Source organism: Uranotaenia lowii, chromosome 2 (assembly GCF_029784155.1).
Source record: "Uranotaenia lowii strain MFRU-FL chromosome 2, ASM2978415v1, whole genome shotgun sequence".
Lineage (NCBI taxonomy): Eukaryota > Metazoa > Arthropoda > Insecta > Diptera > Culicidae > Uranotaenia > Uranotaenia lowii.
In genome coordinates, this window is record NC_073692.1 from 30944944 (window position 1) to 30967683 (window position 22740).

Below are 22740 nucleotides of genomic sequence, written 5' to 3' on the forward strand. Positions count from 1 at the left end.
AGGTCGGTCAAAGAACACTGGCTGATCCTCGTCCACTCTTCCAAAACCCACCAAAGCGCGAACATTACCTTGTGACTAAAAACCAAGAAAAAAGTCAACCATAGTCGAAACTGTGAGAAGAGTATTGGAAAAGGTGTGAGTAAGGACATCAGGTAAGCCAGTGGACCGCCAAAGACCCTTGCCGAAATACTCGCTCATCCTTGTTTGTCCTCACATTAGGACCCCTTTGGCTTAGGCTAAAAGCCTTTGTTTCCGGCGTCGTCGTTAGGCCAGCCATTGTTTCTGGTACCCATCGCTAGGCCGCATTGGTGCACCGACGGAAGCCATCTTGTTCCGAGGAGAAGGTAGCCTGGAACGTCCTGTCGGGGTTCCCACGACGGAAGCCCCCTTGTGCTGGAACGCAACCCCTCCAGGAACAACTATCGAGGTCGCCATCAGTCCTCGAGGTTCGTCAGCAGCAGTAAGAGCAAGGTCCCTAACAGGCTAGCCTTAGTTAAGGAAGTGGGGGGCAAGCAGTGTAAAGTCTGGCAATATACGTGTACACATAGAGAAGCATAAACTTTGGGAGTTTTCTTTCATTCGACTGATATTCCCTGCGATTTGTTTTTGTGGATAAGCGTGCCGCCCTGAGGCCCAAAAAAAGGGAGTCTTTGAGACGCCGGCGGAAGTGGTAAGATGGTTCTTACAGCCTTGATCACACTGACATGCCATTTTGAACAAAATTCCGTTCAAATTTAGGCTAAAAGCCTCCTACCGTGTTCTCCAACTTGTTCAGTCCGTTTGAGTAAAAGACGAACACGAAATAATTGCGACACCGAAAATGTCATGCCAATTTTCTTATAATGTTTAGAATCAATCCAAAATTTTAGGGTAGTTTTATACATACCTTTTTTTTGTGACGTTTAAATAGCTCGGGGAGCTGACGCTGGAAATGAAAATTAGAGATAGTTTGGAGAAAAAAATTTTAAAGTTTAGAGTAGCAGCGTAGAATAGTAAGCGATCATGAGACGTTGGTTAGACCATCATGCACTTCATTATATCTATTCCGACTGGATATGGACACTAATGGACAGAATGCAGTTCAAGATAATAAACCAACCCCTCCTGATACCAGTTGGAGGAGGGTAGGTTCGAGACTGGCCTCTACTTACACCCCAAGCATCTCACCTGTCGGCAACTTATGGGATTCGAACCCAAAAGTTTTTCTTGCCGATACCGGGAATCGAACCCAGTACGCCTGGGTTACCAGACTCGCGCCAGCCTATCCAGTAGACCACATCAGCGCTGGGGTAGTTTTATACATATCTTTGCTTAAAAAACCAAAAGAAAAGTTAATCGATGGAGCCTTGAGTGTAAAATTGAACGCATTTTCGCTCGAAGCCCTACATCAAAGTCTTTACAGTGTCATCCGATACCAGTTTCTCAGATTTTTTTCATTTTCTTAACATGTCCTTCTCGTCTTTGACTGTCTTCTTGCTCTTCTGAAGTTCCCGCTTTATTATTGCCCAGTACTGCTCCACCGGGCGCAGCTCCGGACAGTTTGGCGGCTTCATGTCCTTTGGATCAAAATTGACAGAGTTGGCATCATACCTACTCCAGGACACTTTTAGAATAGTGGCATGATGCCAAATCTGGCCAAAATAGGGGAGCTTTGTCGTGCTGCTACAAAAACAGCAAACGGCGCTTCTCGAGGCAAAGCCGATGGCCTGCCAAATGCTTCTTCTTAAATTTTTCGTCCTCATCGAACTTGCTCTTGCCGGTGAAAAACTCCAACCCCAGAATTTGCCTAAAATCGGCTTTTATATACGTTTCGTCGTCCATCACTCACACAGCAGCCATATTTTGTCAGCATCTTCTCGGAAAAAAGGTGTTATAGATTTTCATTCTCTGGCCAAAATAAACTAAAACGAAGAAGAAGAAGAAGCATCTTCTCGTACAGCTTTCGTGCCCGAGTTTTAGCCATCGATTGTTGCCGATCATCGTAGTTTAGAAAGTTTTGTACCTTGTATGTATGTAGTGCAGCTCTTTTCTTTGCATTCTGGATGAAGCTCTGCGACATGCCGATCTTTTTAGCCAAATCACGGCTTGAGACGTTGGGATTTGGTTTAATAATCCGCTTCACTTTCCCATCCGTCTTTTTGTTCTCCAGTCCCGGTTTTCTTCCAGTTATTTCAACACTCTGGAGACGATTGAATGGTGAATGTTCAACATTTTTCCTAACTGCCGGTGCGACAGGTCAGAAAATTACAGGTGTTTAGAAAGAATTTGTTCCCTCGACTCGCGTTGGTTCACCTCCATTTTCGTTGAATCGAAAAACACGACTCCGAGTTTGACAGCATGTAAACAATACACATCAATGAGAAAGTGAGCAAAATTTCGTTGATTTTTGCCCAATGGTAAAAAAGTTATGCCCTGTTGAATGTGTCGCAATAATTTCGTGTTCGCCCTTGTACAGATCGATATTTATCAAATGTCTGGTTTGATTTTCCAGCTGGGCTACAACATCAATCAAAGCACCTCGGGTATCGACATTGCTCGTTGATTTTTCGAGCAGCCAAAAATCGAAATCGAGTGTCCAGTTCGGGATGCCGGGTGAATCTTTGACGTTTTGTAATTAGGAAAAAATATAAACAAAAAGTGAAAATTTCCTATGAATTTAAAACTCATTTTACTACGGCTTTTTCCCTTCAGAGATCTCTTAAAAAGTAAGTAGAATCAATTTTTAGGTCTTCTTCTAGTATTTTAAATGTTTTTTGAAAAAAAATATCGATAGCTACTAAGCGGTAAATTGAGTTCCAAAAACTGATGTTTTTCTTGCTATGGAAAACACACCTAAGTATTTTAATAGTTTTTGAATGAAAAAGTGATTTTTTCACAAAAACTTCCATTCAAAATAAATGTTGAAGATATTTGTAAGCTAAACTTATGGAAGTTTTGTTTTGGAAAGCATCCTAACAAGGAAAAAAACTGGTTGAAAAAACTGGAATTTTATCCTGTTTTCTGTTAACCAAAGTAACAAATTTGATGTTTTTTTCTGGAATCCACAGAGTGTTTGAGTTGTTTATTGTAAATACTGGAAGAAGATTTAAAATGATTAGGATTTTGTTAAAGAGTTTATTTAAGTGTCATATTCCATTTGTGAAAAATGCACTTCTGAAATGTCTGCTCTTATGTGAGAGCTGTTTGCATATTTTTGTAAAAATTCGAATGTTTTTCTTCTGATGACAAAATTTTGCTCAATTATTATTAAAAAATAACATGAGGAGCCCGAGAATCCCTTTTAATTATATGTCTGTTTTCAAAAGCTTCCCAAATGCTCTAAACTCTTCTATAGAGGACTTTGTGGCGCTACTGTTTGGTTATTATCTCCCGTCAGTGTGGTCAGTGGAAAGTTACCTTTTTGGCTTCCATGAGCGTTCGCCTTGCTATCTCGGTAAATTTTAACTTTTTATTATTTTCCGTGCATGAACCTTATAAATACACAGTAAAAATTTCAGATGTTGAAAACAAATTTAAAGATCAAGTTTCACTGAATAAGATGAAATCATCTATGAGTTGTTATTCGGAAATCAAACTGAAGTGCTCTGCTTCTGATTTATGCTGAAATTGATGTAAACTGATGGATGAAAAAAAAAGCCAAATGATGCATGTAAAATTATTTAGTCACGAAAATTATTTCTAAGATGATTCGAAATCCGTTAAACAGGGGAGGGGGATTCCATAAAAGAAAAACAAACCATCTGTTCTGATCAAAAACAATTAGGAATCAGATTCTGTAAATTCCGAAGAAATTTTATAATGTGATTCTTTAGAAAAAGTTGCTAAAGAATGTCAAAACGAAACGTGAAGGTTTCCCATGTGGTGATACCCAACGCGTGAATCTTAGCACGTTTCCAATCACTGTATTGCTCTATTTCTGAAGGAACCGCGTGTATCACGTTTCAATCTCAAAAACAAAGTCGTACCGACTCGTGCAAAAGAAAGCTAGCTTCTATTAATATGGTCGAATGGTCATCGTGTTTCACTTGTAGGTAAATCGAAGGTGTGTCTCTGGCCTTTCCAGCTGGCGCCTCAAGAAACTTCCCTAAGTGAGTCACGTGGACCTACACACAGTCTTGTGTTGACAAGAAAATACTCGGTCGATAAAATTTTTTTTTCCTTTGTTGGAATGTGTTCCGGTGTGTAGAAGTGGGTAATTCTATCTTTTATCGAATGAAATTGAATTGAAACAACTTTCGATCGGTCAGCGTCACGCCTGGAAAATCGCGCGCGCAAAAACACACAGCGAAAAGACGCATAGAACTGTTTGTTGTCTTTGATAATTATCAAAACGCCAATCGAAGACACAGACAGATATTGAAAACCGGTCAGTGGGGAGATGTTTATTAAAATGTTATCGATGGTCGGTCCTTCGGCCTTCCCTCTGGCGTATTAATTCCTGCTATTGAAACTTTAGATTCCTGTGTCTGCTCACGGCCACATTCTCTCAAGCCAATTTGTTGTCCAATCGGGTTTCTGGGGGTTTAGAATGTTTTTGAAGATTATTTGATCGCATTTGCATATTATATTTTTAATCGACAGGACTCAGCAGCAGTCTCGTCGAGGGTTTAAACCGAAAAATCTTGTTTCACAATTTGAAAATAAAATGCCTTTCCTTCAAATGTTTTGGATATATCTTATCGAGGCTTTGTAAAATTCTAAAAAACGGAAAGTAAAAGAAAAATTAACGATTTTTTTTCTCTTTCCCAGATTACAGGATATCCCTGGTACGCCGTCGGTGATCACGCTAGTGGATCATCAACACAGCGAACTCAACATCGAGTCCAAGCTCGAAGAAAACATCGAGGCTACGCTGAAAAATATAAGCCATCAACTTATGGACCACGGTGTGGACGTTCAGGAAGACATCGCTACACCGGAGGGTACCCACAATCAACCGGAAGCTGACTCGGTTCCGCTTCATCCGGATGATAAGATAGATGACTCGGGGGGAGGAGTTGGAGATCAGCAGCAAACGGAAGGTGTGATAATTGATGTCGAAGCTGATGTTCAGAATATCACCAGCGAGGGTGCCGAGGTTAATCTGACCGAGGAGAATCCTATGCCCGTGTTTTCCGAATGGGCCCAGAAGCAAATGGCGGAAGCTGAGAAAAAGTTGGGTGAAAATGTGAATGCCTCGGCCATGAAGCGCAACTCGAAACCGACGAGCAGTAAAATGCCTTCATTGAAACCACGAGCGAAAAATTACGCTGCCCCGGATTGTGGGGCAAAGATTATAGCTTCTAACCCGGAAGCGCAGAGCACCGGTTCCGTGTTAACGGCCCACAAGGATGAATATTTGCTAAATCCTTGCACCAGCAAAATATGGTTCGTGGTGGAACTTTGTGAACCGATTCAGGCCGAGCGCGTAGAGCTGGCTAATTTTGAGCTTTTTTCTTCGTCGCCAAAGGAGTTTTCCGTTTCGGTTAGCAACCGATTCCCAACGAGAGAGTGGTCCAACGTTGGCCAATTTGTGGCCAAAGACGAACGAGATGTGCAGAGCTTCAACTTGCATCCACATTTGTTCGGGAAGTTTGTTCGTGTTGAAATTCATTCACATTACAACTCCGAACACTACTGTCCAGTTTCCTTATTCAGGGTTTATGGAACCTCAGAATTTGAAGCATTCGAAACAGATAACACACCTTCTCTCGGAGAGGATGGTGAGGACGACGAAGAAGAAATTACAGCTACCGGCCAGGAAGGGGACTTGAAAAAAGAACTTACCCAAGAAGAGCAAGATTCAAAAACAAAACAGGGAAAAAATCCAAACAATATTCTTAAATCAGCCGGTGAAGCCGTTATGAATATTGTCAAAAAGGCTGCGGAAGCCCTCGGCAAGGGTAATGAACCCGGTCGGTTTGACTCAAATACACTCTCTCACGAGTCTTTTCTGTACAATGTAAAATGCTTCACCGTTAGTTATCAACCACTGTGCATTTCTTGCTCACCAGAAGTCAGAGAACGATTGGAGATGATTTTACGATGCCAGCACAATATTGTTAGTACTTTACTGAACGATAATCAAATTATCCGCTCATCTTTTGAGAAAAGTCAGCGTATCCTATGTGCCAATTTCTTAGGTTTTCAATTTGATGATACGAATGAAGATAGAAACATCAATAGCAACGATAGTATCCTCAATTGGTTTCCACCAGAATACCAAGCAGCATTTTGCAACATCAGGGCTTACGAGAAAGGTTTAATTAAACCCATTCAGCGAGATTCTGAAAAAACTACTGCAACAGTTGAACAACCCACGGATAAAACCGAACCCCTTCAAAACACCCCTGATAGATCATCATCTGAAGTTAAACTCCTAGGTGATGAAAATCAACCAAACACAGTTCAACCGCAACCTCCAGATGATACCAAACCCCTTTCTCCTCCGGAAGATGTAAATATTTTCAACCTACCGGAAGAGGCCCGCGTGGAAGGACAGACTACAATGGGCGAAAAGAAACCCAGTGACAGCAGCACAGCTCCCTCTGTCCCTCCCTCCGGCTCCGGAGACGAAATCGACCAGCAAGACCCAACCGGTGGAAGTTTGCTATCGAACGGCAGCGGTGTGGAAGATATCGACGAAATGCTGCTGCTTGGGGGGCAATCCTCACCTTCGTCGGCCGAAGATCTGGGTGTGATTCCCGGGGGTATACCGACGCTGACCAGCACAACCAGTACCACGCCGATGCCGCCGGGAGTGGCCGTTCCTCCTGCCAGTGGGGGGACCCCACCGGGACAGAAGGGCCAACCGGAAAGCGTGTTTTTGCGGCTATCGAATAGAATTAAGGTATGTAGGACAGCTAATTGAGGTATAGTATAAGTTTGGAAATCGAAGTTTCACTCGTAAAGCCTCATCAAGCTTCTATAGTTTATGGTTGATCTTTAAATTACTAGTCGAGTTTTTTAGAGGGATTATGTTCATCAAGTTATGTCGTAAGATGGAATAGTATAATAAAAAACGGAAGCAACGTGCCAAGATTTCAGCTGAACCTGCCTTTGGAAAATCGGACTTCTTGAAAACAGCGATCTGAGAAGTCCGTTAAACCATTTTAATAATAATTCTGTTAAATCTTTTTCCGTTGTTCACCCTTATTCTTGTTTACGGCGTATCTGTCGTTCGTTCGAACGGATACTTTCGATCGAATTCGAAAAAGCTATTCTTGTTTTCGTTCGAATGCGATACGTTCGATGATGGTGTTACCAGATGAACTTCGAAACATCTAAGCAATGTTGCCACAAAAAGCTGTATCCACCAGTGTATCTCTTTCTGTTCCATTGGGATTCTTATGGACAAGAATGCGATAACTGAGGATAAAAAAATTTTTTGACCTCGCTGCTTCAAAATGACAGCTCTTGGTGTAAACAAATGCATTTGAACTGTTGTGAAAAATAAATTTCGTCGGCCGCGACGCGGAATACGTATTCGATGTATCCGATAACACGATTAAAAATTAGAAGTTTCGGTGTGCTGAGGGTGCTGATGAGTGATTCTAGGTTGTGTTCATCCGGTGAATTTTGGAAATGCTGTCGAAGATACCTAGGAAGGAACAGAAGTGGCTGGGCCAGAATGATCTCGGCAACGAATTTAGCAACTATACCGTGGCCAGCAGCAACAACACAGTTCGATATAAAAGGATGTAAACATGTAGGGGGAAGTCGTCTATGGCCGGACATCGTCTATGGCCGGACAACATAGATTTTTCGAAAACACAATATCCTAATAATGTTTTAACACCATGAAAATAAAGTAAATAGTAGCCTGATATGGTGTCAGAAATATGGTATTCCAATCTGAAAAGGTAAACCAATGATAGGCATCTAAAGCTTTTGCCTAGTAGTACGGAGAGGATCGCCTAAACTTTGCAATTGTATTGTGGTCAGTTTTTTCGGCTTGTAAAATTTGAACTGCACATTAACGACATCGTTGATTGGTTATCTTTCGACTACATTAGATATGAGATAACAAAACGGAAATTCAAACGAAATATTAGCAAAATTTAAAAAAATGCGATTTGTCTATGACCGGACACCAAGTTGTTGTCTATGACCGGACAAGAAAATATTCAAAATTATAGATAATTTCAACTTGAAACTTTCATTTTTTCATCTCTATAGCACCCTCAAATGGTTAGCAGAAGATAAGGATTCAATAACGAAACAATTGTGGTCCTCTGAAAAACTTTAGATTTTGCTGTCCGGTCATAGAGAATTTTTCTCTAGTTTTTTCGAAACAAATGTTCCATTCTGGTTTGTCAAAAAAACTTTCATGACTGGCTTCATAGAACTTCAGTATTGGAAAACACATACTCACAAGATCTGCGCAAGTGATTTCAGTCATTTTGCTACGTTTTTGTGTCATTAGTGACAACTTTGGTGAAGTAATTCGTAGTGTCCGGCCATAGACGACACTTTTGGAAATGAGCGAAAACTAACATGAAATGATTTGTCTTACCACATGAATATGTTGTACATTAATTATTTTCTAATACAGTTAAGTGATCACCATATTGATACTCTTCAAATCAAAAGAGGAACTAATATTTACAAAAATCTATTTTTGAAGTTATTGCTTAAAAACCTTAAGTGTCCGGTAGTAGACGACTTCCCCCTACCCCTGATGGTCGACGGTAAAAAAAAACCCCGAAAGCCAGCAGGTGATAACGAAAGTGATTGGTGCTATTAGTGCTGTGAAAAAGCGCCCCCGCCGAAGTGTTTAATCATGAAAAATATTGTACATTTTGAATATTAAATTTTGATTTCATTTCTATCCATTTCTATGGTTTTTTGAAGAATAAAAAAAAGTTTTACCCCCCAGCATTTCTGTTATTTTGAACCAAAACTTTCTCAACTTCACAAACGCTTCCGATTCGCGGCATCAGACTCGCGTTTGCGTTGCTGTTGTTCCTCTAGGAGAAAGATGTATTTACATAAGTTTCGGAACACGGTTTCGATATACAAATGGTATAAATAATTCTTCTAATTAAAAAGATGACATATTAAAACTAATTTTTAGAAGTAAACAACTTTTTTTACCCCGCGAAACTAGAATAAATTATACATCCTTGGCACTCTACAATCGGCAAATGGCAAAAATTCCCACCAACTGTTGGCTAGTTCGTTTTAAATCGAAATTTTTCTATGTTCAGTTTGTTCTCCTTTTTCTTTTGAATTTTTCACAAAGTATGTTTGCATCGTGTTAGTTTTTCAATCAAACGCAAGCGGTTCGCAACGTTTGACTTGCGTTTGTCAGGCGGTAGAAGAAATACGTTCGATCGAAAACGAGAATGTATCCATTCGTTCGAACGAACGATGTTCGAAAGATCGAACTGTTTTTATACGTTCGAACGAAAACAAGAATACTAATTGGGGAAACTTTCGAACGAATTCGATTCGATCGAAAACCAGAATAAGGGTGGTTATCTTGAATAGAAATGTATACGCGATACTCAATAATAAACATAGTGCAGGTAGCGTAAAAGTATGCACGTTACTCAATAGTAAATTTCTCACACCTTAGGCTATTAACACGTTGACGGACAGTAGAAACAAATGCCATAGACTATTTGCACTGGAGTAACGGCTATAGACGCAACTGTCCGTCAACGTGTTAACAAAAAATTGCATATTATCCGAATGTATAACAGGCTCCATAAAAGGTATTCTAATGATTAATTTTTTTCTTCAATTGTAGGCACTGGAACGTAACATGAGCCTGTCCGGGCAATACCTAGAGGAGCTAAGCCGGCGCTACCGGAAACAGGTCGAAGAGCTGCAAACATCGTACGCCAAAACGCTGCATGACATTGACGAACAAAACCGGCGGATGCGCGACAGTGAGCTGATGCTTCGCGCGGAAAACGAACGCCTGCGAGAGGATTTCGTCAGCTTTCGGGAAGCCGTACTTGGCTGGAGAAATCTGTTCATTGGCCTGGCAAGTTTCACATTGGTACAGATTGTGATTGTGTGCACAGTTTTGCGAAGCTGTAGAAGAACTGTTACGCAGTGTGATCGTGAAGGGATCGAAAAAGAATTAGCACAGTTGAGCACTAGTGGTCAACCTGTGAAGAAGACAATGCTAAGACGAAAATCCATCGATGGAATAATTGGGGTGGGTCAACCAGTAGCAGATGCTTTGAGGAAAAAGCGTCCCAGTGAGGAAGCATTGAATATCACTGGAACTTATGAAAATCTGCTCATTAACGAAGGCGGAGGGGACGGTGCGAAACCATCGGATCGGAAGAAAAGTCGTAATAAACATAGGAAAGTATCTGCTCATTCGATGACTGCACAACACAATGGGAGCGGATCTACGAAACGAGCTGCCTCGGTAGAGGCTCCCACTTATGGAAGGCCAGCAAAAACTGATCTCTTCAGGACTGATTCAGCTCCCGAACCAAGAAGACAACCTATCGAAGATTCTGTCCCGGACGAAACTTCCCGTATCGAAGATATACCCATCCTTGAAGATAACGATGAGTTTATAATCCCATCGGCTTCGGACTTATCTTACAATGAATTCGTCCCGGATTCCACATCCGAAACAGTCAAAACGAACGGTCTCCTTTCTTCGTCCTCTTCAATCGATTCCAGATCAACGACGGCTGGCAAATCGGGCAAGGGACGTCGTCTATCGTCGCCTGCATTTTTCAAATCCTCGCTCCTGCGGTCAAGCATCAACCGCAAATCGACCGGGAAGTCCTCCGGTAGCAACAAAAAGTCCTCTCCCAGCCAAAACGTAAGCAGTGCCAGTAGTAACACCAGTAGTAGTGCTAATAGTAGCGTTAAAATCGACACTAACCTTCACCCAACCATCAACAGCATCACCAATAATAGTAGCTTCAACGAATCGCTGGAGCCACCGGTCGATTCAAACGAAAACAAATCAAGCAACGGCTGGGAGTGGTACCGGCTGAAAAAGTCCTCTAGTCAAGACAAGTTCGCTAAGCGTAAAGCGAAATCCGTCAGTCCCGAGACGGAAATACTGTTGGCGGCGAAAAACGGGACCACCGCAGACCGCCACGACCTGGATGCTGCTGCTGGGGTTCGATTGAAGTCGTCGGTATCGTACAATGGCAGCAGTTCCAGTTCCAGTGAGCGCAGCAAACTTACCGCTGGTGGATCCTCCGGGGGAAGCTTCCGGCGCCTGTTCCGTAAGGTTTTCTAGTTTTCCTGCTGCTGCTGCAACAGGCTGGCTACAGCGCCGAGGCCAAGACGTGTTCATAGTAAAAGAGAGTGTTGAAGAGAGTGGGATACGAAAACAATAGTCATTTGTTCTGTTCTACGACTTTTGGGGGGCATATTGCTATAAGTACATGAGACTGACTGATAGAAATAGATCACGAGAAAAGGGAAACTTTTAAAGCGCATGAACGCATGGAGTATGCCAGGTATTGCATAACGTTTAGGAAGTGTTTTTTTTTGTTTTTTAGTTAGAAATTGTATAGGAAGTATATTGGAATATAGTCTCTTCATTTACAAATAAAAATAAAATTATTAAATCGATAAATTAGATAAAGCGTGTTGCTATCGCACTGTGCATCCGGCTTACACCAGTTGTTGAGAATTTTGACGTAGATGTTATCTTCATGATTGGCCGTATCTATTTGTGTTCTTTCTTTGAAGCCTTTTGAAAAGAGTGCAAAATTTGAACCAAAAAAATCTACCGTATTTCAAGCCTCATCGCAAAATTATTTTCGACCGTTTTAAAACCAAAGTATCGATTGTCAAAAGTAAAACAAATTATCAGTGAACGATAGCAACCGAAAAATAAGCGTTATGTTTTAGTTTTACTATACCTTAACTTAACTCCAAGCATTTAATCGTTGATATTCACCGCATTGTAGAATGAACGCATGAATCTTAAACAAAATCATACACACATACACTATGAGTGTCTGTCAAGGTTGCCTCCGCATTTGCTAAAAGCATGTTATAGGCACCGATAAAACCGTAATGAGAAAGGTAGTTTTATGCTCTTTCATCATCAGCTCGCGTTTTTTTTTCTTGTGAAGGTTATGTTTTTTAGATAACAAAGATTTTTCAGATATCCATTCAAACAGAACAGAACTTCATATATATCCAAGCAGATTTACGATCCTAGTTTTTGAGTATGAATGCTTTCAAATTTGAGGTTTTTTTATTCACTGTCAAAACCTCACAATTTAAGCAAGTTATGCAACTTTCTCATCAAGGTCCTTTAAGAGAATTTTATCCACTTAAACCGTACTTTTGTCTCATGAATCAATTAGTTTTTATTATTCCACAGCGAATTTATTTAAAACCTCTTTCGTAATTAACGGCATCTTCGGTTGAGCGAGCTAATGATGAATATTTTCTGTTCTATTGTCATTAATGTAAGGCAGGAAAATGCAGAGCAAGTTCACATCGTAGAAGTTAACAGTTGCTGCGCAAAACTGGCTTTAAACTTTGGAGAAAACAAAAATAAGAAGAAGAAAAAAAAATTAAAACTGTAACCAAAAATAACTTTAGAAAGTGAAAAATTTGCTGAAACAAAAAGCAACGCGTAACGTAATTAGGCTTTTAGAAACAACCTGTGTAAACATAGGTGATTATTTTAAACTGTGTATGTTTGTTTTGTGTACGACAAGTCACATGTTGAATGGGCGTATAAAACTATTGTTTCCTCGAGTGATACCTATACCTTATGAAAGCGAATAAGTGTAAAGTTGCGTTGAATAATAAACTAACTAAATATGCTACATGTATTTTACGCGGAGTTTTCTTTCCTTAGAACAAAGAAAAGAAAAATACTTACATTAGAACAACAGTTATATTTTCAAAGCTTCAACGAATTCATCCAATTCAACAAGATCATCCCGGCTGAGTTTGTTTTTCCGTGCCAACGAATTTATCTGCTCGGCAGAAGACTTCATTGCATTTTGCCACTTTTCGGCGCTGTCCAGGGCGTCATTATCGGTACAGTAAAATATTTCATTCACATCTTCTTCCAGCTTATACGAGAGGACGTACTTGAAAACCTGTTTGATCTCTGCGAAAACCTTCGTTCGGAGAGAGTCATCCCGACAAACTAAATTAAGTATGAAAATTCCTTCACTACCCAGTAGAGTACGGACGTTCTGAAGAACTTTTCTGTCGACGAACGATTGCGGAGGACAACTCATGCCCAGCGTTGGATCTTTGCTGTCTACATCGAACAGAATCGACTGGAAGCGTTGACTTGTTTCGACACAATTGGCCAGGTACTCAATACCGTCGCTGATTTCTACCCGTAATCGATCGTCCAGCGTCAGTCCGAAGTAGCTGGTTGCTACCGTTAACATTTCCGGATCGATTTCTACTGCTACTAGGTTGATTGGTCTGGGGAGAAAATTTCGTTTTAGATTGGAACAACAGAGAAAAAAAGGAGGTAGGTTACCTCAAACACTGGTGCATAAAAGTGCACAAACCACCTCCGCCTAGACCGACGACCATAACCCGGTTAGAAGGTCCTCGCAGTTCGTTGGCAAGCTGAACCCCCACCGTCATGTATAGATGATGTTGGCAAGCCAGGTACCCCGCATCAATGACCTTCTTGGGATTGTCTTTCGCTTTGCCTTTCCTCCTCACCAATTTGATGGCAGCTTCCGATTGGATAACGAACTGATTGTTCAGGAAAATTAGTCGCCTCAGAACTTTGTTATCGTTACCGAGGATTTCCTCCACAATGTACTCGCCAGACATCTCACTGCGTCCCCGGAAAATCGTTTCCCGCTTCCCGACTTCCGATCCCAGCGATAGGTATGGAATCTAAAAAAATCCAATAAAAAGGTAAGTAACTAATTTCAAAATTGTGTGACTTTTAATCCCACATGTCCATGGAGTCCACTCGGCGCCAATGATTTAACACTCTCGGCCAATTCATCCTTAACCGCGTCCCAGCTGACGTAGTTTTGTCCACGATGCAACGAAACAATGGCCAAACGATCGTGGCCTGCCGATGAAAGAAGCTTTTGCCGACCCTGCGGTGTACTGAACAGCCATTCCGTTTCACGACCCTGTGGCACAATAAAGGCCGCGTATTTTCCGTTACCCCGAACAGGTTTATGATCCAGCACGTGTATCGTGTAACGGGCAGTTTCTTCCCCAGGTTTGTGAAGGTCAAGTGATATTTCGTTCATACCGGCAATGCTACTGCGGGCAAGCCCATTGCAAACCATGGCTGCCTTTTGTGCCGCAACCACCGAGAGGACAATTTCTTGAGAACTTTGAACTCGCTGAACCTGATCTCCTGCCAAACACAGCTCGTAAACCTTCATCGGTAGCTTTTTAAACTTGGTAGCCACGACGACAAAAACTGGCATCGACGTTCCGTCGCTGTTATTTTCTGCCGTTTTCTGTTCTGCCTCAGCACATCGGCTAATCCGAAGAACGAATTCATTGCTCGGAAAGTACCGCACCAGCTCATTTAAGATGTGTTCCTGAAGCAGCGAGATACAAACGTATCGGCCACCAACACGTAAAACCCTCGCAATTTCCCCGAAATATTTCGCAACTGTTTGCAGTGTCCCCTCATCGGTATCGGTAAACAGGGCATCCAGGGTACCCTTGTCCAGGACGACAGAGTATTTCTCATCGCTGAAGTTCATGGCCGTGGCATCCATGTGGTACCAGAGCATTTCCGGCCGTTCGTGCTTGTTGGCCTCCTGCATCTGTTTGATAACAACCTGGGAGATGTCGATGTTTGTGATTTGTCTAAAACATTTAAAATTAGGTTGATACTTCTCGGATAACATATTTCAGATTAATTCTTACCGATAGCCAACATCGTACAGGTCCAAGCCGAGCTTCGAGTTACCACAACCGACCATCAAAATTTCGTCCTTTGTTTTGATGCTCTTGTGAAGCTGGCCACATAATTCTGGGTACTCGCCGTACCTAGAAAGACCAAAACATTTTTTTTTTTCAATTTCCAAAAATGGGATTGAAACGTGGGTGAAAAATTACCATTCGAAAGCCTTCTTGCCGCGTTTCTTGAAGAAGTTGTTCCAGTAGTCAGTGGTACCGAACTCGGTGGCGGTTTTCGGCAGCAGATTCATTGCTCAAACAGTTCGCTTGTTTTTGCAAAAAAGGAAAGAAACCGAACAAATTTGAATCTGGTCTGTACGCGAGGTAACAAAACAAAGCGCGCGTGCATGGGTGGGAGGCACCTCCACCGCGACCGGCGCTGTTCTGCACGCTCCTTTTTTTAAACTCAAAATTAAGTACGACAGAGGTTCAAAACATAGTTCGATTCTATGAACTTAAAGTTAAGTACCCTTTTTCCTCCTCGCGATTGTTCAAAATGGAGTTCGAACTGCGAACTCAAAACTAATCCCATTCGTGCCATTTTTGCCGAGCCGCATTTCAGGTAGCTACGAACAAGGGCATAAAAAACAGTTCAAAAAATGGTACTCGCTTTTGAACTTAGTTTTGAGTATGCTTGTCAGAACTTAGTTTCGCTATTGCCCAATCAAACTCAAAGCTGAGGGCTGCCACTGAAGTGCTGTTTGACCATGGTCAAATCATAGTTCGATTGTATGAACTAAAGTTGAGTTCCTTTTTTCCTCCTTGCGATGGTTCAAAAGGAAGTTCGAACTGCGAACTCAAACTAATCCCATTTTTCCTTCGGCGAAGGAGCAAAACTGAGATCGATCTAATGAACTAAAAATTGAACCCTCCTCGCGTGTGTTGAACTGAAAGCACTTAGCGAGTTCGGCTGCGAGAACTGCATTTTGGGTAGCTACGAATAAAGGAATAAAGAAAGTTCAAAAAATAGAACTCGCTTTCGAACTTAGGTTTGAGTATGCCAGTCAGAACTTAGTTTTTGCGTTTGCTCAGTCTTACTCAAAGTTGAGGGCTGCAACTGAAGTGCTGTTTTGTACCAAAACTACTTAATTTTGAGTTTAAAACAAGGAGCGTGTGTCTCTCGCCTTTGTTTTGATTCGGGTGAAACGTCACAAGCTAGTCGAAACAGGGCTGTGAAATGTGATGTTTTGGGCGTTATGCTATTTAATGCACGGATATAAGAGAGGAAAATTTTTATTTAATAAAATATTTCTGGCGTAAGGCCGATGACATAGTGAATACGATGCGATGCGATGCGGTGAATGCGATTCAATGCGGTGAACCACATTTGATGAAAACGTATGTGAATCGCTTAAACCTGACATACTCAACGCGGCGAAGGAGATGTCAATTTGTTCCGCCGCTCGAGTGATATTTGTGAACAAAATACTAGATTTTCAATCTTAAAATTGCTTCGAGTTCCACCGAGTTCCACGCTAGTTTTATATGGAAATGATTCCTCTTAATACCAAAAATAAAATCCACATTGGCTGATGTTGCGAAAATTTGCGCAATTCGAACCACTTTGCTTTGAAAATCGTTAATATATTACACTAAATGCTTTCTGCAGCGCTTCAGCAATTTCAAAACACGTCATAATGTACTAAGCGATTGTAGAACTTAACATTTTACAACTTTGTTTCGAAGATTGAAAATTGTTTTGTCTTACCTACAACGTTTCAGATTTAAAAAACTGATTTTTCAAGGTATTTTTCTTAATTTCATTGCAACTCCTTAGAATGAAATTGTAGAACTTTGACTTGTTCAGCAAAGTTATGTATTTTGTTAAGATAAACAACTTTGTAGAAGAAACCAAAGCTCTAAAATGCTCAACAAAAAAGTTAGCATTTTTATCTTGCTATTGGTGGACCCCTCGACTCTGTATTTTATTTCAAAGTATGCGCCTTGTAAAACTATGCAATGTTGTCGAAGACATCAAAAGTCTATCTTTTCATCCCTGGGCGCTATTAATTTAGTTCCGCTAGATTGATGTTCTGTACCAGTGTGCACTGGTGAGGCCGCCAGCAAATCAAAATTTGAGGTTATGTCTGAGGCCAATTTTTCGCCAATACTATCGTCCGTATATACCCTTATACACTGCCACAAGATAGATAGATTAAAGGTCTAATATTGCGCTTAACCTCAATCGACAGAGCCGTTTAAACACAGAGTCAAGTTGTTATGAAATTTCGAACGATATGTATGAGATTTGAAACAAAATTACAATTTATGGAAATTTGGGGGGTTGTATTGTTCAAATAAGTAATCAGTCGCATACTTTGAAACAACTTGTGTAGCAATAAGTTAAATTTATGACTACCAGAAAGTTTTTCTTTGACAATTCAGCAATATTTCAGCAAAATATTCGAATTTCGTAAAGCATTTTTTTCTAATTTAATTTTTGGCATTTCGGGGAGTTATGAAATTCAAAGTAGAATAATGTTTAGACAGAAATGAAAGTATTGATAGGTGGGGTGGAAAGATCAACAAACAAAAGCCCTGCTCACATTTTCACCAACTATTAAATTTCTTCTACCCAAAGCGCTTTAGCTTTGATCTTTCCACCTATCAATACTTTCATTTCTGTCTAAACATTATTCTTCTTTGAATTTCATATCTCGCCGAAATGCCAAACATTAAATTAGAATATATCCCAGCAGCGATCAAAATAAGATAACGAAAGTATTTTTTTTAAATGTAGTTGTCAAAATATGCTAAAACAATGATTTGTTACAACTTGTAATGAATGCTACTTTATTTAGGATCCAACGAAATTAAAAAAAAAAAAATCAGCAGTAAGGAATATAGTAAAATGCATTTTTTTAACTCAACAAAAAGTTCACATAAAAATTTTTTTTTTCCATTTGCACAAGCGCTCAATGCATTGTAAATAATTTGGTGAACATTTTTATATTTTTTTTTTCAGAATTTTAAAATCAGTAGTTTTTCTGGAAAACTCATATTTTAAAAAAATTCTCTACATTTCTGTGGAATTTCTATAACTATTTTTTTGGTTGGCCTGTAAATTCATATGCAAGCAACGGAGTAGTATAACTAAAAATCTAGCTATCCTCACTCTGTCAGTGTTATAAACGAATAGCTTTGGCTATTTTACAGAGAGAAGTTGAGCCGCCAAAACTTTCACGTCACTCTGCGAACCGGGATCTTGAATCAGTTTAAGGAATCAGAATCAGATGGTATAAAATATAGAATCCGATCTAAGCAAAAGTTATGTTTAAAATTGGTTGTGAGTTATAAGTTCTGTTCAATATTTATTGAGAAACTGGAAATTCCGCGCGACGTTTTCAAATATTAGACCAAATTGTTAAACAGGATTTCGAGTTATTCTGTCGGCCGGATCCTATTTCTGAATTTCATAACTAAATACAAGCTCATCTTACACTGTATTATTATTATTATTTATTTAATTAAGGACATTTTACCAACTTTTGGCATTCGTGTCCGAAATATCTTACACTGTATGGTATGCAGAAAGACCATTCAAAAAGATTATTAACTAGAAAGTTTTTTGGTGCCTTTAAATCTCTGGGGTAAATTAACCAGTATTGGTTGTGGCTCCAGAGAGTAAATTCCACCAAGCAAGAAAGCAAGTATATTGCCTATATTTAGGAAACACTTAACTGATTTTGATGATTGATTGAAGACATCAATTTTTATTTTCGAAAAAATCACACACAAACATAAAAAATGGTTGTTATTAAATATTTTATGATAACTTAGAAAAATCGCTGTGCTAGAGTTACACATAGAAAAACTCGTTTGAATACCGTTGTACAAACTGGAGGAGATATTATGCAGTACATTACGAAAGCCACGTGTAATTTTTCGTGCAACAGTATGGGTAGTTTGTTTTTCTCAATTTTCCCGAGCAAATACACAGTAGGTATACCTGCATATATGTATTGCCAATTTGTTTTTGTTCTCTCTAATTGTTACTTTCTCATGTTCCTGTTCGGTTCGAACGCTAAACTAAGCCCCACTTTCCGTCCATCGAATTCTCTCTCAACCGGTCTCATGTGAATGGGAAATTCTCTCGTACCACCCACTGATGCACGTGTTTTATTCAATTCAACCTGGTTGGTAAATGGGAGAATAAAATTTGTCGACTTAATAATTTTGATTTATCGGTACTGGCTAATGTTGATAAAATGATATTTAAAAAAAATAATATACTTAACACACGCCTAGTGAAATGTGAGTTTTCCATTGATTACGGAAGTAAGTTTCCTGTATGTCCACAGGAAAACGCCTGAACTTATTCTTCCGGAATGATACTAAAGATTTTCCTTTATGTTAGATGACTTGCTTAAAATCTCAAATGGATTGTTCAACGAGTATGATTGGAAAAAGGACTGTTTTGTTTTAGATCTCCTTTGAGAAATGCTCCTTTTCCTATTTTCATTAAATTAACATTTTAAATTAAGCTATAATATGTGTAAAAACAAAAAAAAAAACAATCCTAACGGAAACATCACAAAATTATGACCGCCAAATGATGTGCACAGTCAACATGAAAACATCTCCGTTTCATACCACCCCCAACGCTTGTGGAAAAACTCCTTGCAAAGTAGAGAGGAAAAATCTCGAATGGGAATGAGCAATGGAGAGTCTCGCTCAACTACTCACTGGACTCCCCACAGTTGTGTATACTTACTTAATAATTCGTAATTCACATTCGGAGCGAACGTTTCGAGGGTTCCATGCGAGCCGTTGCGACTGATTCCGTTCATTCAGTCCCGTGATTTCGTCCGCAAATGTCACTTTTCGTTTCCTTTCCCGGCGTATCGGCGAAATTTTCCAGAAACAACAAAAAAAAAAGTACTCCCCTCTGTAACAAAAATATTAATCATCATGGTCTGGAATTGAACAGTGTTTGCTAAAATTAGAAAACCGGGGGAACTGTTGTTTTGTCTTGCTTCTGTTGTTGCTGATCAGTTTCTGTTGGATGAGTGTTTGATAGTTTTTACGTTGGGATCGTGTTCGGAAACGTTGCACAAAAGAAATTGCTTTCAGTTAATTTGAAACTATTCTAATTATTCGTTTTGTTGGGTTAAAGTTTTTATTGAAAATCAACCAGTTGTAAATAGTGTAAAATAAGCCAGTTACAAATCGGTGTTATTTATAAAACTTGAATATGCTAAGTGTTTGAATGTACATACAAAAATCGGAACTCTAGTTCAAATACAAAAAAAAATCAAGGAACAAAATCCATCAACTAAACGTTTTTCTGATTGGTGAAGTGATCAACTACAACACATCAGGTGTAAATATTTCAACTTTCTATGAAAAATGGACAACTGAAGACATCATTTTAAGATGCTTTTTGAAGCAGTTCACAACGGTGATTTGGACCGGATTTCCAATCTACTGGACAGCGGAACCGATGTCAACGAACGGGATGATAAATTTTTCAATACAGCCCTGCATCGAGCGATCTTCGCCAAGAATAACCGGATATCGTTGATCGATTTGCTGATTTCCCGTGGGGCCGATTGTAATGCCCTGAACAGAAAAGCTCAAACTCCATCGGAGTTTGCCCTAGAAACCAAGCAGCATGATTTGGCCAAACACATGATCCTGCGGGAAACGGAACAACTCAACGGGGACGATCACCTGGCGTACTACTTCCTGATCCGGCGAGGCAATCTGCAGCTGTTCGAGTTTCTCATCACGATCAAACAGCTCAACTACGAGCACGAAATGGTCGTCATTGCGCGAGCTTACGCGGAACTTCGACTCCGGAACGTACCGCTCAAGGAACACATGGAGAATTATTTGAACGAAATTCTCATCAACCACGACTATTGGTTGATCAATGACGATCCCGAGAGCTTCGGTGGGAGCAGCACTTCAACAGAGAACGTTCACCGTATTCGGGACATTGTAGAAAACGTCCAGCATCTTTTAAGCTCATATCGTAACAGTAATATGGTGGACGTGGATGGTGTATTCCTGCTTCGATTGACACACATTTTGGAAAACATATTCTTCATTCGTGACACCGACAAAGAGCTCCCTTTGCAGCAGTTGGAATTTTGCGTCGGTAAGTAGTTTTGAGTGCAAGAAACCACCAAATTTGGCACCTTTTTTTTTAATTTCGAAATAAAACGATATGATATTGCATACATTTAGGGGGAAAGCAATCACACAGATTCACAATTCATAGAAATTTCGGATAAATTTCTGTATCTCAAGTCTAAAAATCATGGAAACGTCAAATTTTGCCTGATGTTAGTGGGATAGTTGGTCTAACTCTACTATTAGCTTGCCAGATTTCCTAGTTTTACCCGGACCTGCCAAATTTCGTTTTAGCCGACATTTTTCACTTTATTTGCTAAAACCAACAATAAACTTGAATTGAGTTATTTTATGTTTTGTTTCTTTTTGTGTCTAAACCGACATTTTTTAGTTGTTTGATCAAAATATACATTTACGATTTCAATACTTTAACACGATTCAAAATTTGCTGATTCAACGCTGTACCGCTCACAAGTGATTTTTATCCGTTCGCTTAGCAAAAAATCTTAAATTTGTGAATGATTTTGATAATTCAAATTACACTAATCACTAATCACTAATCGTACTTCCACAGCCAGAACTTATGTCTGAGTCCCAAAGAACAATAAAAGTGAATTATTATTCTTCTTGTCTTTGTTTATGCTTTTCATCAATTTAACATAAAAACATTAAAATGATCAAAAACATAAAATGGTTGGGCCTACCATGGAGCAGAGAACGCAGAGACATCTGGAACACAGGAACAGAAGAAACGTGGACCACCAGTACCATACGTTTCAAATGGGCAGTATCGTTGGAAGCATGCTAAAACAAATGCTTCTTGATGAGGTAATCACGCATTACGTGAAGTAATTTCACCATTCACTAGGACCATTCTTCAGCGGCTGGAAATGATTTATTTTGTACACAGAAATCACAAAACCTGGAAACATTGGCATTTAGCAGAATGTGATGTGATAAACAAAAAATTTAAACTCTAAGATTTACTATTTTCGTTCAACTGTTTTGGATTTCAATGTACAATCATTTCTGGTCATCGACCAAGGATAAAGCGCCTTTACTCGCTCTTGAAAAAAAGAAGAGAATCGGAAAATATTAATAAAGCATAAAACCTTTCGAGGTCTGTTTAGAACTCGAAAGGTTTGATAAAAATGTTACTCTCATTATAGAAAAAAAATATAGTAATCTCCATATTTGAAACTTTCAATCATATAACACACTCTCGTAATACATCTTTGTACCTATTATTTGTAAAAGGATCAATTGGACAAAGTTCTGGAATTTTCTGTGCCAGAAAACTCAGAAAATTCGATTCTCTTCATTCGAGCATCTTTAAAAGAAGCTCAAATCATAAGAGAACTCAGAATGTAAACCACAGATCCAATCCTTATTTTAAATTTATGTAAATAAAACAAATATTATGGAACGAACTCACCGAATTGAAAAGCAAAACATCTGGTCTCTGTTATTTGTTGGTGAATCCCACTCTCCAGTCTGCTCCCAAAGATTTTGCTTGAGCGGAATGAGGCTCAAAATATTCTTCTAGCCAAAAGAAACTGTAGCACCCTTGGTGATCACACTCAACGATTAATTAGTTTTACTGTGTTTAACCATTTTCCCACTGAGAAGTGATTTTAAAAATTTCCATCGACGCGCTGGCTGCCCTTTCACAAACATTTTTTCCAGTATCGGAATAAATGTGTGCCTTTCCGTGGAACCTGCAGTTATTTTGGCCGTAGCAAGCCAAAAAACAAACATCGTCGCCAAGGTACTGATTGAAAATTTGCAAACTTCCTATGTCAATTCCCAACTCTC

General features: G+C 39.7%; 3 protein-coding genes across 5 annotated transcripts in view; 2 read left to right on the plus strand and 1 right to left on the minus strand.

The window, feature by feature from the left end:
• Window positions 1–12484, plus strand: part of LOC129743763 (uncharacterized) — a 50346-nt gene extending 37862 nt beyond the window's left edge. For 2 of the 3 annotated variants that reach the window (XM_055735908.1, XM_055735909.1), the window contains exons 3-4: window positions 4750–6829; window positions 9734–12484. In XM_055735908.1, the coding sequence (XP_055591883.1) occupies window positions 4750–6829; window positions 9734–11206 (3553 nt within the window). In that variant the 3' untranslated portion in view covers window positions 11207–12484. The remainder of the gene's footprint in view (window positions 1–4749; window positions 6830–9733) is intronic. The other variant, XM_055735910.1, reaches the window with a different exon arrangement.
• Window positions 12485–12814: 330 nt separating this feature from the next.
• Window positions 12815–15234, minus strand: LOC129743764 (eEF1A lysine and N-terminal methyltransferase homolog). Its single transcript, XM_055735912.1, has 5 exons — window positions 15007–15234; window positions 14815–14937; window positions 13872–14754; window positions 13439–13809; window positions 12815–13380 (listed from the first exon to the last, which is right to left on the minus strand). The coding sequence occupies exons 1-5, from the start codon at window positions 15096–15098 to the stop codon at window positions 12831–12833; spliced, it is 2019 nt and encodes a 672-aa protein (XP_055591887.1). The 5' UTR covers window positions 15099–15234; the 3' UTR covers window positions 12815–12830.
• Window positions 15235–19651: 4417 nt separating this feature from the next.
• LOC129748213 (uncharacterized) lies at window positions 19652–21764 on the plus strand. Its single transcript, XM_055742728.1, has 2 exons — window positions 19652–20950; window positions 21640–21764. The coding sequence occupies exons 1-2, from the start codon at window positions 20224–20226 to the stop codon at window positions 21747–21749; spliced, it is 837 nt and encodes a 278-aa protein (XP_055598703.1). The 5' UTR covers window positions 19652–20223; the 3' UTR covers window positions 21750–21764.
• The last annotated feature ends 976 nt before the right edge of the window (window positions 21765–22740 follow it).

Excerpts from the sequence above, each read along its gene's own strand:
- LOC129748213 (XM_055742728.1), top strand. The coding sequence starts at position 20,224 with ATGCTTTTTGAAGCAGTTCACAACGGTGATTTGGACCGGATTTCCAAT. Across the intron at positions 20,951-21,639 it reads GCAGTTGGAATTTTGCGTCG|AGAACGCAGAGACATCTGGA; the intron begins GTAAGTAGTTTT and ends ACCATGGAGCAG.
- LOC129743764 (XM_055735912.1), bottom strand. The coding sequence starts at position 15,098 with ATGAATCTGCTGCCGAAAACCGCCACCGAGTTCGGTACCACTGACTAC. Across the intron at positions 14,938-15,006 it reads GGCAAGAAGGCTTTCGAATG|GTACGGCGAGTACCCAGAAT; the intron begins GTAATTTTTCAC and ends TGGTCTTTCTAG. Across the intron at positions 13,381-13,438 it reads TTTATGCACCAGTGTTTGAG|ACCAATCAACCTAGTAGCAG; the intron begins GTAACCTACCTC and ends TTTTCTCCCCAG.